Genomic DNA, 18157 nt, shown 5'->3' on the forward strand with positions numbered 1-18157 from the left:
TCAGAACTTTAGCTATAACTGCTCCACATTGTTTTAATACCTAGAGATGTCATCTACTCCAACAGAACATTTAGTTTTCAGAGATTTGATGATATACCCTATTTTACAAGTGGCTGTTAGATAAAAATTAATCTGTCTGGGCTTTCTCAAAACTGACTCTTCCATATACTGCATGGCTTTTTCTTTTGAACTATTCTCACCAATTTTTTCACCTACACTTAAGAAATGGTTGTTAAATACATTAGCTACTTGTGTACTCTTGGTTAAGATGGTCTCATTCCCTTTAATAGTGATACTATCTACCGCAGTGGTTACTTTTCTTGTCTCTCTTCTAACAACATTCGATACTGATTTTATTTTATTGTCTGAGCTGTTAATTTCATCTCTAATATACATATTTTTTGATTCTCTGATGAATTTTCTCAGTATGTTACAATATTTTTGTACTGTAAAATTACTTCTGAGTCTTTGCTAATTCTTGCTGCCTCATAACAACTTTCTTTTCCTTTCTGAAGACACTTTAATACCTGTAGTGACCCAAGGTTTCTTTGAAAACTGATTAATGTTACATTTAGTAATTTTTTTGGGGCAACAATGTTCAAAAAGGGATATAAATTTATCAAGAAATACATTGCATTTATCATTGGCATTTGGCTCATTATATACATCTTCCCAATTAACATTTCTTAAACATTCTCTGAAGTGCTCTACAGATACTGGGTTGACCAGCCTTACACTTTTACTTAATGGTTTCTCAACTGTACACCCTGCTAAGCTTTGTATGTTAATCAGTTGTGTGCATCATGGTCTGATAATCCATTTATCACAGGGAAAGCATGTCTTAGTTTTACATCCTATTGCTTCACAAATACATTATCTATTAGAGTGCTACTGTCTTGAGCTATACACGTAGGGAAATTGATCACTGATTGTAAGTTATACATCGTTAATAACACTTTTAGTTCACGTTTACTATCAGAACTGCTTAGAAAGTTTATATTTAAAACAGCACAGATTAATAACTGCTTCTTTTTGTCTGACAGATAGCATAATAGGGAGTCAAATTTTTTTTTTACGAATAGCTCCCAATCTCCTAATGGGAGCCTGTAAATTGTTGCTAATATCAACACTACATTATCTAGCTGTAGTTCACATGCACAAATTTCAGAGTGCTGATTGACACAAAATTTGTTACTTCTACTGTTTTGTACTTATACCCTTGTTTTGTGTAAATGGCAACTCCTCCTTTATACATGCTAGATCTAAATTATACCCATTTATACTGATGCTTTCCATCCCCACAGGTGCTTTCCATGGTGTTCAGACAGACAAAGTATATTGCTATCACTCTTATTTTTGAGATTATTACAGAGATCTTAAGATACTAAGTGTTCCCTCATTGTATCTGTATGAAATAATTCTTTTCACAAGTAATAACCCTAAACTCTTTTTGTCAAATAATTTCCAGCATAGTTACGAAACTAGAAACAAAGAAAGCTTCATGCTGCCTACACACAGGCTTAATCTTTTTGCACAGACTCCACACTATATGGGAATGAAAGTATATAATAAACTGAAAGACACAAATTTTAGAAAGGTTCAAACTGAGGCAGTAAAAGGAGAACTGTATAGCACCCTGGTGCAGAAACGTTATTACTCTGTTGATGAATTTTTTAATGATCTGACCATCTGAGCAGGATAAAAACAACAATAATAAGTAATATTCGGATTTTATTGTGTGTATATAAAAATATTGTATTCCATGAATAATTTATTATAATTATAAGCTCACGAGTCTCCTGTACATAAAATCAATGATTTAACTTGTACGTTGTGAGACAATAAAATTCTGATTCTGATCATATAAATACGCTAACAGCTCATCTACTTTATTTTTTTATTCCCCTGAAATTTTTAAGTACTAAATTGATACTACCCTTAGCCCTATCCCTATTTACTGTACATGAAGTTTCTTTTATTCTATTTTTCTTGATTATTGTGTCTGGACTTTGGTTTTAACCTAAAAAACCTGTCTGCCTGCTCCCATTAACCACAGGGACCAGGCATTGTTGCGCATCTGACACAGCATGCTTGCGGCAACTCTCCAAAAGGACCAACCTGCCATTTGGAAGGCCACAATTTTTCAGTTGGCTGTAGGAAGCATAAGTGCATCTCTGCAGCATGGTTGCCTGCTTGCTTCATACGTTTGCACCACACTGAGCATTCCCTATTACAAGGTAGACAGATGGTGCTATGATAGTTATGCCACTATGCTGTCTATTGGCAGACAATGTTGAAACCATTATCCGTAAATCTACTATCCCCCAGGTGGCATGTGCTGACATCAGATCAAAATTGACATAGTCTTTCCAGGTGTACTACTTTTTTCCAGCAGTGTATTAAACAGGAGATCGACAGGAAGTGCAAAATGGCTAAGCAGGGATGGCTAGGTGACAAATGTAAGGATGTGGAGGCTTACCTCACTAGGGGTAAGATAGATACAGCCTACAGGAAAATTAAAGAGACCTTTGGAGAAAAGAGAGCCACTTGTATGACAAACTCTACCATCTGGTGAGCACGATGTATGAGACAGGCAAAATACCCTCAACCTTCAAGAAGAATATAATAATTCCAATCCCAAAGAAAGCAGGTGTTGACAGATGTGAAAATTACCGAACTATCAGTTTAATAAGTCACAGCTGCAAAATACTAACACGCATTCTTTACAGATGAATGGAAAAACTGGTAGAAGCCGACCTCAGGGAAGATCAGTTTGGATTCCATAGAAATGTTGGAACACGTGAGGCAATACGGACCTTATGACTTATCTTAGAAGAAAGATTAAGGAAAGGCAAACCTACGTTTCTATAATTTGTAGACTTAGAGAAAGCTTTTGACAATGTTGACTGGAATACTCTCTTTCAAATTCTAAAGGTGGCAGGGGTAAAATACAGGGAGCGAAAGGCTATTTACAATTTGTACAGAAACCAGATGGCAGTTATAAGAGTCGAGGGGCATGAAAGGGAAGCAGTGGTTGGGAAGGGAGTGAGACAGGGTTGTAGCCTCTCCGCGATGTTATTCAATCTGTATATTGAGCAAGCAGCAAAGGAAACAAAAGAAAAATTTGGAGTAGGTATTAAAATCCATGGAGAAGAAATAAAAACTTTGAGGTTCACCGATGACATTGTAATTCTGTCAGAGACAGCAAAGGATTTGGAAGAGCAGTTGCATGGAATTGACAGTGTCTTGAAAGCAGGATATAAGATGAACATCAACAAAAGCAAAACAAGGATAATGGAATGTAGTCGAATTAAGTCAGGTGATGCTGAGGGAATTAGATTAGGAAATGAGACACTTAAAGTAGTAAAGGAGTTTTGCTATTTGGGGAGCAAAATAACTGATGATGGTCGAAGTAGAGAGGATATAAAATGTAGACTGGCAATGGCAAGGAAAGTGTTTCTGAAGAAGAGAAATTTGTTAACATCGAGTATAGATTTAAGTGTCAGGAAGTCGTTTCTGAAAGTATTTGTATGGAGTGTAGCCATGTATGGAAGTGAAACATGGACAATAAATAGTTTGGACAAGAAGAGAATAGAAGCTTTCGAAATGTGGTGCTACAGAAGAATGTTGAAGATTAGGTGGGTAGATCACATAACTAATGAGGAGGTATTGAATAGGATTGGGGAGAAGAGAAGTTTGTGGCACAACTTGACTAGAAGAAGGGATCGGTTGGTAGGACATGTCCTGAGGCATCAAGGGATCACAAATTTAGCATTGGAGGGCAGTGTGGAGGGTAAAAATCGTAGAGGGAGACCAAGAGATGAATACACTAATCAGATTCAGAAGGATGTAGGTTACAGTAGGTTCTGCGAGATGAAGGAGCTTGCACAGGATAGATTAGCATGGAGAGCTGCATCAAACCAGTCTTAGGACTGAAGACCACAACAACAACAGCAACATTAAACATTATGGTAATAGTTTATTGTTAATATATTGTACAGAATAACTTCCTATGAATTGCTTCTCTTTTATTAATGCATATCTTGATTCATTCCACCTCCAAAAAGCTTCTCTTTCATGATGCAATCAAAAGAAAATGTTAAATGACAAGTTTCTTCACCCCCTTGGATACAGTAATTTCCACAATGTGTGTGCACAAAGTTCTTCAATAATATGCTCTTGTTTTTACTGAAAATGAGAAAATGAAATGAGAGAATGTTCACAATAAGAGCTATACTACTATGTAACTTCACAATGCTAAATTATTTCTTTGTATGTTTAAGTAACACAAATTTTTAAATCTCTGGCAGCTTTTGGTTCTTTCATTTATATAAAATTTAAAAAGGTTAGGCTGTTAAAAATCTCTCAAATTTTCTTTCAGCAGTGATAGATATCCAGATGTTATTCAGGAAAAACGTTTTCCCTGCTCCCAAGAGATTACTTCTCTATCACAAATTCCGCTGATTCTCTTTGGTCTAGTAAAATGTTTCTGAACCATCACATCAAGCAAAATGGTATGGTGTGATTTGTACTGCTGCAAGTTGTTTCTACTCTCTATTACATCAAAATGTAGCCAAAACAGACCAACTCTCTGAAAGAGTTAAAGAATTATCAACTGTATCTTTCTATGAATTCGGACAGGAGACAGGAGAATTTCATAAAGTGTTTAGTTCTGGGTAGTTTTCTGGTTATATGTATGTGACTAGCACTGCATATTTTATTTCATGCTGCAACATAATTCCCATCTGAAGCCAGTGCCAACAAAATACATTTCCTGCTGGCTAAAGGGCAATGTTCAACTGTTTTGAGTACAAACTCAATCCAGTTGTGCAATATTTTGCTTTCTTCCCTTGTGTGCTCTTTGCAGTACACCACATGAATACAAACACTGTCTATATGCTTCAACCCCTAATGCTTTCACTTCAATAATAAAGTTCGCATATCAAAATTGTTTTTAAGATGAAAACATCACCCAAGCAGGCTGTGAACCATTTTCTGGCACTTATCACAAGCCTCAAGCTTCATATCATATTTGAGCAAATAGCCAGTACATTTGTTTCAGCACAGCTTTCTGCATGTGTATTACTAATAGATGTAACCTAGTGTAGTACTGGATTGTATTTGTGCTACACACACACACACACACACACGCACACACACACACACACACACACACACACACACACACACACACACACACACACATAAATGATGAGTGCCATTACATGTGTGGCTATTTAGCCAAATATGATATGAAGCTTGAGGCTTGTGATATGTCCTTGAAAATGACTGATGGTCAGAATTAGCTAAGATTACTGCCTGAGTGAACCATATTTTTGGTCGTAAAACAGTTCCTACTGTTCTTTGGCAGCAAATAGAGTTACAGGAAGTGAAAGAAGTAAGTTGCCCATCTCTCTGGAACTGCACATATGGTTTTTGTGCTTTGTACTGAGTATCTCTTAAACAAGAAGCGACAAAGTGAAATATGACTGCCAAATATTTCATAGTATATCTACAGTCACTTTGTTACCTGCTAGCATTTAATAACAATGAAGTAGTTGATGTTACTTAAAATCATTGAGTTATTTAATTGATAGGGAGTTTTCAAGGTCTTTAGCATTTGTCCATGTCAGATGACTGACCATTGCATGTTTGATAGTATTGCATTTGTCAACAGTGGCAGGGGAGTCTAAGATGGCCTTTACTACTGTGACCATTTGTTCATTGAAGGCAGAAACCACATAGTTTTACCTGATCTCGCCCAGTGGGTCTGGATGCATTGGCTCTCCAATTGTATGAACCACACTTATAGATTCTTCTGTCAGATTAGCAGTCCTAAATAATATATCTCTTTTTCCAACAAACAGCTCAGTTCATACATACAATACCAGGAACAAAAATGATCTGCACAAGGACTTAAAAGCACTTACTTTAGTTCAAAAAGGGGTCCACTACTCGGGAACACTTATCTTCAATAATTTGCCAGCACACATAAAAAATTTAGTTACAAATATAGATCAGTTTAAAAGGAGTCTGAAAGACTTACTAGTGGCCAACTCCTTCTACTCTATTGACGAATTTTTTAATAGAAACAAATGATGTATTGTATATACTCATACCGTTAGTATTGTTATTTCAGCTTTAAAAAAAATTTTTAAAAAAAAATTGACATGTTCCACATCCACGAGGATCTCCTCAGCACAGATCTATGGAATGAAAACTAATCTAATCTAATCTAATCAGTGACTTTGTAGCCACTGGATTAATTATGGCATTTGTTGCTGGGTCAGTAGAGCTTCCTAATTTTGGAGTATGTGGGTAGCGAGGATGGATTTTATATGGCACAGATACTACAAGTACATGTACACAATGTATATTCTGTGAAAACTTATGTATCTCACATCATATTATTACCAGTACATGTTCCAGAGTCATCAAAATGAAACAGATTACAACACTCCACTGCTAATCTATTTTATAATTACATTCTGAATATAGCTAAAGAACTTTCAACCCTTCTTATAAAATGGAGACATTAATTGTTAGAGATCACAGAAATAAACTTAGGCTGAAATAATGAGTGGAGATACCAGTGTTAATATTAATCATCATGTCGCTACAAACTAGTCATAACACTTTTAAAGCATAATTTGTGCTGTGCACAGTATCATTGACTTTGGTCCTCAAATAGTATGCTTATGTCATAAATGAAGATTGCCATTTTTAAACAGTTCTTTACAAGCATTAGAAGGTCATTTGTTTTGTTATAGAACAGGATAGGATCTATTTCTAAACATTTAAACATTCCATCCATTATGTTCTCCATTATGCACAAATGCAGCTGAACATAACATGCTTGATTTCAATGGCTGCTTCACTATCCAAGCCATTTGGATCCTCCCCTCCTCCACCAGAATTTGTGAACTGCGGAGCTGGAAGTTATCCTTACAACACATTCTCCACTCCCAAAATTATCCTGGTCTCAATCTATGGTAAAATACTGACCCCACACCCTCCAGCCAACAGTTTCTACCCCCTCTGACCTATCACTTTCTCAGTATTCTTGCCTCCCACCCCTTTTGTGTGCTGCCCTCTGCCTACACACTCACACACCTTTCTCCACTCTCCCCACCTCCCTGCCACATAGCCTCTCGACACTGTGCCTGTTGGCAATCAAGTCCATACACACGGCACCAAGACAGCACTCCTCTCTCCCTCCACCTATGGACTGCTATCCCTTCTCTTTCCCCACCCCCTCCAGATTTCTGTTTCCATTCCACGTGACAGTTGCATTTTGGTCTGAGCTGCCAGATATGGCAGTCATGTGTGCATGAGGTGTGCTCGCTTGTGTGAATGAAAGTGTGTGCGTTTCTCTTTCTGTCTCTGATGAGGGATGTGGCTGAAAGCTAACATGTGTCTTTTAATTGTGCCTGTCTGCAACTTAATGTGTCATCTTTATGGTAAGTAGCAATCTATCTTTTCAGAATGAGATTTTCACTCTGCAGTGGAGTGTGCGCTGATATGAAACTTCCTGGCAGATTAAAACTGTGCGCCGGACCGAGACTTGAACTCGGGACCTTTGCCTTTCGCGGGCAAGCACTTGCCCACGAAAGGCAAAGGTCCCGAGTTCAAGTCTCGGTCCGGCGCACAGTTTTAATCTGCCAGGAAGTTTCAGTCTATCTTTTCCTTATATAGTTGATATTTGCATAAAAATAATTTTTGTGTGATGTTCTGTAAAAAAAATCCTCAATGAGCTGTATAAATTAGCCAATGTAAATTTATGGAGAGCTGTGGGGCATTAAGACATTCTGAAACATAACTATTTATCTGTCCAAGTTCAATTTTGTATATGACAAACATATATTTGCTATTGCAGGATGATTTCTGAAATTGAATTTATGCACTGGTCTGCATTCATGATCAATTTCTGTGTCTTACTCATCATATTCAGCTTTGCTGCATTTGAAGTAACATCCGTAAGTACGAAGATAAAAATGTGATATAAATTCACTATAAGAAATGAGCACTATATTAACTAGCTTCTAGCTACACTAATCTTCAAGGTCTTCTGTCCTCCTGCCCATTCCTCTCTCTCAATCTCCCCAACCTCATATTGTACCTCCCTCAGATTATTTCTGCTATCTATAAAACTTTTATTCAATTTTAATTTTCACCTGTGTTACTTACGTATTTTCTGTTGCTCTTATGCAGAACATAGTGCTTTGATGAAACTCCATCAACACACTCAACTCTGCAAATGGTTTCCCCTCTTTCTTCACTTGTTCTTCCAGTGTTCTCATCCATGATGTCCTTGGTCTTCCTCATTTCCTTTTATGCTGTGTGTTCCAGCATAGAGCTCATCTCTCTACAGCATCCTTGCTTTTTTCGAGGGCGTGTCCAATCCAGCTCCACTTTCCCTCTTGATTGGGATGGCAATAGGTTCTTATCTAATTCTACTCCAAAGGTCTTGATTGGATATCAAATTTGACCAAAATATTTTAAGAATTTACCAAACACATCTACTGAGGAAGACTTGCACACTCTTGGTGATTGTAGAGATAACCTTCCAAGGTTCACGTCCATATAGCAGCACTGCTTTCATATTTGTTCTAAATATTCATAGTTTATTTATTATGGAAATCTCTTTGTCCTCCAGAATGTATGCAGCTGGATGAATGCCCCATTGACTTTTCGAATTCTTGCTCTGGCACTGGCAGCTGCTCCTCTGCTTTCAGTTACTATACTCCCAAGATATGTCAACATGTTTACCTTGTTGTTCACTCTCAGCTTTCTCATTTCTCTTGTACTGATTTTCATTCTCTTCATCTTGGTGGCATTCAATTTCAGCCCAACAATATTGACTTCATGTTCAAGGTCCTGCAGCTTTGCTTCCATGTCAACATGGTGCTGCAATAGAAGACAGATGTCGCTGGCAAAATTCAGATCTTGCAATCACTCAGTTAGTCCGCATTGTATTCCCCACTTCTTCTTCTCCTTCTCCACTACTTTCCCCATCATTTCATCAAGGACCATTAAAAAGACAGTTAGAGAAAAGCATGGAAAGGGAATTGTAGGAAATGACATCCTCTCCCCACCTATGATGTCTCAGTTGACAGCAAGTGCCAAGGCTCAGGGGTGGCAGCCCCGACATGGCAGTCAGTTGTTGAAGGCTAATAACCTCCTTTAAATCAATATATTAAAGAAACTAAGAGAAGTAGCCATTTTGCCTGAAATTTTCTAAATTTGTTGACTTTCTTTTCTGTAGCTTCTTATCCATTATTAATAACTTCTTTACATTTTTTGTCACCACCAACAGCTACCTCGTCTCTGCTCCAAGGTTCAGTCTGTGAAACCTTTCTCTTTAAATTTTTCACAGTCATCTATGCCAGTTCTAATTTCTCAAGTTGTCAAATGTTCTATGTTGCCAGTATTTCATACATGATTTCCATTTTATCTTACCTGACCTGTCTCCATTAACTTGGATACCTGGGCAGTTCTCCTGCACAATACTTACTACTAGAGTCCTCTGTAACCTTTTCCTATTTATTTTTTTCTTCTTTGATGAAAGGAACAGCCAATTCTGAGAAAAAGCATTTCTCTCATCTTATTTGTGTGTGTGTTTACTCGCATCCAGTAATTAACAGTTTTTTATCCGCTTACATTTCATTGTTAAATTATTCAGATTTTTGAACATTCCTAACACCATTATCCTATGAACTTTGTTTCTAACACCGTAACACATGTTGTGACACTTTCTGCATAGTGAGAAAATACATGGTCAAATTTGGCTCACTTTTTGCCTGAGGAGACAATCACACACCACCATGATACATGTCTGAAATTCTGTCAGCATTGTTCACCTGCTACCTGAAATGTTGCCTATTATAGAGCTGTAGAGTTTTATCTTTAATAGTGATTGTCCATACACATTACTTTAAACCAATGTTCATTAGCCTGAAATGCTAGTGCAGATTACTATTTACATTTACTCTTCACATTCTGAGTGAGCAGCTGCAACAATAAATCGTGAAAGAGTGTGCTAAACAAGAGAGTTATAGCCTAAATCAATACACTATAACTTAAAATTAGAAATGAAATGGATGTGCAGAAACTATTCAATATCTGGCCTATCTCGTACTGAACAAGAGGCAAATTATGGTGAATGAACACAAATTTCTTTGCACTCACAAGTGATTTTGCTTGTCTTTGTAAATTAAGCCAGCTTCAGAGAAAAGTTTGTCACTATATACACTGCTGCAGGGCACTGAAAGATTAATTCTGGCAAACTTTTTCAAGTTCAAGTACTGTGTCACATTGTCTGAGAAACAGATACTGCAGTTGATGTGAACAGTCCTGGTATAAAGGTCAATTTTGCTTGCAGTCATGTTTTTTCTCTGACCATTGCGCTGTCTATTATCAATTTCAGTTGCCACCTCATTAATGCAATTCCAAAATTTGTCATCTGATGCTGATATCTTGCACCAACTGATGCCCTGGTAAATTTAACTCCTTTTGAATCATCAAGAGGTTTTCTTGAGTTAAGCTCAAATGATTATAGTACATCATGGGCACAGCCAATTAGAAATATCTCTAGTCAGCCATGGTCACCAGACAACTATTGGCCATTCCTACTTCTTCAGGCTGGACGTTCAATGGCTCTGTTACAATCCTCTTAATCAAATGGATGAAATTTTTAGCAGAATCATACTTAGCCACTCAAACACCTTTCACCGTGTTAGTGCCACTGGCATGAATGAGTCAATGTATTTTGCTTTCGTCAATATATAAATGATCTGCAAGAGTATTAAGCTAACGTGCTATGATTCTTCTGCTGTCAGAACCTATAAAATGCTTCAGAAAACAACCAGTGAATTGTAAAACTCAGGAGCCTGACATTTTTATGCAAATAACTCCATTTACCAGAAGTTACAGAGGCCATGAGAGCACCTAAAATACTTGTTTTGATTTTTTCATAAATTCTGTTGCAGATGTCAGGAACAATTTTTTGAAGTCTGTATGAACAGCTTGGTATTTTATAGCACAGTAAAACTTGTTGTAGGAGTATTGTAATGCAAGTCCTTTCTATGACTGATAATGACTCATTGTCTAGAGAACAATTTTTGCCATTGAAAAAGATAATTTTTTGGATTTTTAATGATTTACAGCCCTAAACAGTTTACTTTCAAAAGATTCTGCCTAGTCAGTTGGTTTTCTGTCAGATGAACTTGTACTAGCGATGCCTAAAAGATGGTCCATTCAGGGAAGTGACTGTACTTCTATTAACTACTTGGAATTTATCTGGTCTTTTTGCTACAATTCAAAACAAAAGAATAAAAGACAAGCTAATGCTGCTGTACAAAATCACTACACAAAACAGAAAACAAGTGTCTTAAACTAGACTCCCCATGTAAAACGGATCTTCCAGTCTCTTGGCTCTCCATTCTCCTCAGCTTTAATGGGAATGAGTTTGAATTGTAGTTCAGGCTTGCACTCTTTAGCAGAGTGCCTGAGTTGTTTATTGCACTTCTTACTTACCAGTTTGGCATTACATATTTTGACAATGGAACAAGTTTTTACATTTCGATTTAAAATTAATATTTATGACGAAACTGTTTCATTTAGATGTTTAGTTAAAAATTTATTGAGTTAACAATATGGTGGCAACAGTTCCATAAACTTGAGCCCCTCTGGTTGCTTAATCTGGACCCCTGACAATGCACATTGCCTTTCTTGATGTCCTCTGCATGTCCTCTGCTTGTCTTATCTACAAGGAAACCCAATTGAATCCAAACTTGCTGTCATTTTTGCCTACAGCTCAGTCTATGTAATTCTTCTGTTTCATAATCTGATGCACTGTTTCTCCAGAATTTATGTATGGCAATGCAGCTTCTGTTTTGACTTGCTAATTGTCCAGTCAGACACAGCTCTTTATGTTTAACAAAATGTACATTTTTATCTCAATTAAGAAATAAGTATCAATTTTTTGTACCAGGTATATACTTAATTCAGACTGAACTGGATATTGCTACAATTTTGTTTGATAGCACTAATTTACAAATATCTGGGTCATACTGAAGAAGTATGAGATTAATTAATACAATCAGAACTTGCAAAAATTCATAAACAAATTAATACTAGTGGCTGTTATCTCGACTTCCATACCTAGTCAGAAAGTTTTATCCTATATTTTAGGTTCTTAGACAAAAGTAGTTATAGTTTGACCGCACTGCCATATACTCTATGAATCACTGTGTGTGTGTGTGTGTGTGTGTGTGTGTGTGTGTGTGTGTGTGTGTGTGTGTGTGTGTTTTTGTGTGTGTGTGTGTGTGTGTGTGTGTGTGTGTGTGTGATGTTCTTTATATCTTGTTTCATTTAAAATATTCAATATCTCTACTGTGACAGAATAAATTACTGAGTTGGACATAGTGTGATCAGTTTTATAACCACACTCTTTTTTAAAAAAATTAAGTTACTTGCGTTCATGCAACAATTTCTTCTCAAGTCCTCAAGTCATAAAACTCCACAATGCTAATTAACTGGAGCATATTAGTAACATTTACATTTGTTGATGTTAGAATGCATTCCTGTACTTACTCTGCATGATGTTTCAGAATGTACATATTTTTCAAACTGTTTGCTCATCATAATCATGGAAAAGTTACACTTTGTTTATGGAAAACAGTTATCGATTAAGTACTGACAATAGTGTACATTTTAGATTTCAAGGCTTTGTAACATGCTCAATATTTCAGGGAACTCCAACTTCTCCAGCAAAAGTGGTGAATCTTGCAGAATATCTACTGGTTTCTATACTGCAGATGTTTCTGCTGTGTGACTGTGGAGATAAATTAGTTGATCAGGTAAATAGTGACCTATCTTTGTAAAATTGCTAATTTTGCATAGTCATTGTCAGACTGAAAATGATTTCTTGGTACTCAACATATACCTGATTTATGACAAATATATGAAACATCAAGTACCAACTGTTCTCTATGATGAATACACACTGCCAAAAACATCACATGTTGTCTTCAGTGAATCTCATAGTTGTGTTGAGATTTCCGAGATAAGGTCAACAGTAGAACAAAAGAATTTGAGATTTCAGCTGCACCAAGTGAATGTGCTGATAAGGCATTTTATAATATAGCAATGTGTTTTTCAGATGAACAGCAACAGCCACAATCATAAAAATTAACTGGTGCCTTGTCATGTAATTTGTAAGTAACAAGCTCATCAGGAAAAAAGCATAATGGCAATTGACAAACTGCCTGTTGGCTTCTGTCTCGGGTTCTTCAGCCGATGTTCATCTAATGATTTTACTGATGTTTCGCCAGCACGAGTGGCTGGCATTGCCAAGCTTCACCCTCCATTGCCGGTGGTGAACTGGAGCCAAGCTCGCAGCCACAGACTATATCTACCTGGTGTGCTAACGTCTGAGGGCTTCTCCGTGGTCATTTCCATTGTGGTTCTCCTCTTGTTACCTGTGACAGTCATTCATTGAAGTATGGGAAGCCAGGATCCGTTTACCTTAAGGCTTTCCTCTTTCTTGTTGAAGCTGTTCACGTGTTTTTGTATTTCTACAGCTTCTCTGAAAAAGCATGTGTAATAGTGCTTCTCTACATTCAGAACTTCCGCGTCGGTGAATTTTATTACGTGGTTGGTCTCACTCTGTGCATGCTCTGCCACGGCTGATTTCTCCGCTTACCCCAACCTGCCATGTCGCTTATGTTCTCTGATCCTGGTGTTGAAGGATCGTCCAGTCATTCCGACATAAACTTTTCCCCATGTGCATGGTATCGGTATATTCCCAACATTGTAAGTGGGACCGTCTTTTTCTTTGCCTCTAAGACACTCTTTGATCTTCCTTGTCGGTTTGAAAATTGTCTTTACACCATGTTTGCACAATATACGGCCAATTCTGTCCATCACTCTGGGATTGTATGGCAGAAAGGCCATACCCGGCATTTCTTTTTCTGATCCTTTACTTTTCCGAGTGTTTGGCTCTGTTACACTTCTAATATAATTTCATGTCTGAGGTGCTGCGGCTGACATATTCATCCTGCTTGCATTACAAGTGTATTAATCATGCCTCTTTTCTGGCTCGGATGGTGGTTTGATAGTTTGTGCAGGTATCGGTCCGTGTGTGTCGGTTTTCGATACACGCTGTGTCCCACGTTTTCGCCACCCCTTGTGACTTGCACATCTAGAAATGGCAGTTTTTTGTCCTTTTCTACTTCCATGGTAAATTTTACGTTGGCATGGAGGCTGTTCAAGTGTCTTAGGAAGTCACCGAGCTGTTCTTCACCATGGCTCCACACAATGAAAGTATCATTGACGTATCTGTACCACACCTTGACCAACAACGGAAGAAGAAAGCGCAATTGATGACCTCTCTTGCCTTTCTGTCATAGTGCTGAGATGAAGGTGCTACACCGAAGTTCTTGAAATGTAAGTGCCTATTTACCACCGCCCAAGCACATTGCATCTATGACAGAATGGAATGAGCTTTTCTTCGTGAGCAAATTCATACAACACAGAGAGACTTGGCAAGAACAGATCAGGAACTTCTGGACATTTTCTATCCACTGAGTAGCAGAATCCATCAAGACGACTGGAACAGGATTGACAGCATCACTCACAGGAGCATGCAGAACATACTTGAGCGCTGCACCGAGCAACAGAAGAAAAAGTTTGAAAGATGCCAGAAGCAGGCCAACAAGGCGATTCCCGACATGTCACACACAGTGGTCAACCTCACTGAATGACAACTGACCGAAGAGGAAGTGCCTGTTCTTCAAAAAGGAGCCACTTTTTGCACTAATGAGAAAGTGAACGGGCATAACTGTCAGATCTGGTGTACAAAGCATCCACAAGAATGCACTGAATTTGAGCATGATTCCCCAAAGGTAAATGTTTTTTGTGCCAAAAAGGAGGCAGTGGAGGCCTACTTCTTCATGGAACAATTTGAAGCACAGACACTGGACTTGGTGACTTACAAACCTAAGGTGTGGTACAGATATGTCGATGATACTTTTGTTGTGTGGAGCCATGATGAAGAACAGCTCGGTGACTTCCTAAGACACTTGAACAGCTTCTATGCCAACATAAAATTTACCATGGAAGTAGAAAAGGACAAAAAACTGCCATTTCTAGATGTGCTGGTCACAAGGGATGGCGAAAACCCGGGACACAGCATGTATTGAAAACTACACACATGGTCCGATACCTGCACAAACTATCAAACCACCACCCGAGCCAGAAAAGAGGTATGATTAATACACTTGTAACATGAGCAGGGCGAATATGTGAGCCGCAGCACCTCAGACACGAAATGCAACACCTGGAAAGTGTTCTGAGGAGCAATGGGTACTCCACAAATTATATTAGAAGTGTAACAGAGCCAAACACTCGGCAAAGTAAGGAATCAGAAAAAGAAATGTCGAGTACAGCCTTTCTGCCATACATTCCCAGAGTGACAGACAGAATGGGCCGTATATTGTGCAAACATGGCGTAAAGACGATTTTCAAACTGACAAGGAAGATCAAGGAGTGTCTTAGATTGGCAAAGGAGAAAAGGGACCCACTTGCAATGTGGGGGATATGTCATATATCATGCACATGTGGAAAAGTTTATGTCGGAATGACTGGACGATCAATCAACACCAGGATTAAAGAACATAAGTTACATTGCAGGTTGGGGCAAGTGGAGAAATCGGCCAAGGCAGAACACGCACTGAGTGAGACCAATCACATAATAAAATTCGCTGACACGAAAGTTCTGGTTGTACAGAAGCACTATCACATGCGCTTGTTCAGAGAAGCTGTGGAAATACAAAAACACGTGAACAGCTTCAACAAGAAAGAGGAAAACCTTAAGGTAAACAGGTCCTGGCTTCCCATACTGCAGCGAATGACCGTCACAGGCAGCAAGAGGAGAACCACACTGGAAATGACTGTGGAGAAGCCTTCAGACGTTGGCGCGCCAGGTACATATAGTCTGAAGCCACGAGCTCAGCTCCAGTTCACCACCAGCAATGGAGGGCAAAGCTTTGACAATGCCAGACACTCGTGCTGGCAAAACGTCAGTAAAAATCATTAGATGAACATCGGCCGAAGAATCCGAGACAGAAGCCAATAGGCAGTTTGTCAACAAGTGGCCACGAAAGCCTTAACAATTTTTTATAATGGCAATCGTTAGTGAACTCAGTAAGATCATTTTATGTGCATATCGACCGCACAACACCTCAAACAAAAAGTATCTGAGACATTAACAAATTTTACTCTTTGTGTGACACATGAGGAACTTTGCTATGGCACTTGTCCATGAAGGCATTTTCCACAATTATTTACTGTGCTCTCACTGCAAGGGAACAACAGACAGAACTTCACCTAGTCAAATGGTGATGGTAGCTCCCTATACTGCCATGTCTACTGTTCACTCTGTTGAACTGTAACCACTCATCAAATAAAAAAGTGCATAATCCAGCATGTTTCAAATACAGAATGAAGAAACTGATGTTCTGTCCCTGTCCTTCTCCCAAAAATGCTGAGAACATATTTTGCCACATATGGATGGCTTGTAATATTTCCTTCTCGCAGCATTCAACTAGAGTGCTGTTTGAGTTGTACTGACAGAAAATCTAAAGTCAAATTACAGAAATAAAGCCACTACAGTAAAGTTAAAGCCACTACAGTAAAGTTATGTCCCTTTCTCCCTTGCAGTGCAAGGATGAAAATGGGTGGAGCCCCATCCTGCTGAAAGATGAACGGAGGGTCCAATTGCATTTGAGGCATAAGCCATTACTGCAATATGTCCAAGTAGGGATAGCCAGTGACAGTGCTCTTGGCAAAGAATAATGACTTGGAAAGTTGATGTGACAAGGCACAAAAAACATTTACCTTTGGGGAATCATGCTCAAATTCAGTGCATTCGTGTGGATGCTTTGTACCCCAGATCTGACAGTTATGCCCATTCACTTTCTCATTAATGTGAAAAGTGGCTTTATCGCTAAAAATTAAAAGATCAAAAATTCCATCCCCATCCTCATTCAATTGTTGCAGCTGTGAACAAAACTCAAAACGCTTGTCTTTGTCGTCATCATTGAGCTTCTTCACAAGCTCCAATTTGAATGGTTTCATTGACAGCTTCTTTCCAGGACTTTCCACACTGTCATTGGAGCCATTTCGAGTTCACAGGATGCATGACACACTGATTTCTTTGGACTCCTTATGAATGTCTCTCTTATGCGCTCCACATTCACTTCACTCACACTGGGATGTCTGCCTCTCTTTGCCGGGCACAAGCAACCCATCGTAAAGAATTTGTTGTGGCAGTGGTAAACAGCCTTCCTTGTTGGTGGCTTCTTACCACAGTTGGTTCTAAACAGCTGTAGCACACTTGTTTTTGTCAAACTCCAACACACAGAAAGGGCACTCACCATGATGGCAACTAGAGCTGATTATCAGCACATTACCAACCCTATGCTGTGGCAGTATACATGAAAAAAACTTTCAGGGTTTCTCTTCAAAATGACATATGTATCATATCTATACAATGTTTGGGTCTTGTGCAATAAATAATTGAAAATGTTTCCGGACTTTATGTATGCCCTGTGTATTCACAAAGGTATCATGGAATATGTTAAATTTTAAATTAGCATCAGGTTCCCTCACAACTCATCCCAGTCTAACTGTTGCAAGCTTTCCCTAAAATTTCCAGTTGTTAAATCATTAATTGAATGCACTATTTCAGATGACTGTTTTGCATTACTGTATGGAACTTTATCATACACTGTAACTAGCTGTGCATCATGATCTGACAGTCCATTCTTAACACGAAAAGCTTTTATTTGATTAAGTTTATTTTGGTCAGTAAAAACATTACCTATCACTGTGGTGCTTTCCTGTCCCCCCCCCCCCCCCCGCCCCCTCCCCCCCCCCCAAGAAGAAAAATCAATAACTGACGTTAAATTGAAAGAACCAAGTTTTACTACAAGAACAAGCCTTATATCTGACTCTTTCAGAAAATCTACATTGAAATTCCCACAAATAATAATCCAAGTTTTTCAAAAATAGGTGAAAATTTCCCAGTGGGGACCTATACATGGATAAAATTATAAAAGTATCATTATTTAGTTTAAGCTCACAAGCACTTTCT

At 38.3% G+C, this 18157-nt stretch overlaps 1 protein-coding gene across 1 annotated transcript in view; it reads left to right on the forward strand.

Moving 5' to 3' along the window:
- The window catches only part of LOC126095670 (odorant receptor coreceptor-like), a 186462-nt gene that overhangs the window by 91384 nt on the left and 76921 nt on the right, over positions 1–18157 (forward strand). Inside the window, exons 3-4 of the mRNA XM_049910426.1 lie at positions 7877–7976; positions 12753–12860. Coding sequence (XP_049766383.1) covers positions 7877–7976; positions 12753–12860 — 208 coding nt within the window. The remainder of the gene's footprint in view (positions 1–7876; positions 7977–12752; positions 12861–18157) is intronic.

This window comes from Schistocerca cancellata, chromosome 8 (assembly GCF_023864275.1).
Source record: "Schistocerca cancellata isolate TAMUIC-IGC-003103 chromosome 8, iqSchCanc2.1, whole genome shotgun sequence".
NCBI classification, from domain to species: domain Eukaryota; kingdom Metazoa; phylum Arthropoda; class Insecta; order Orthoptera; family Acrididae; genus Schistocerca; species Schistocerca cancellata.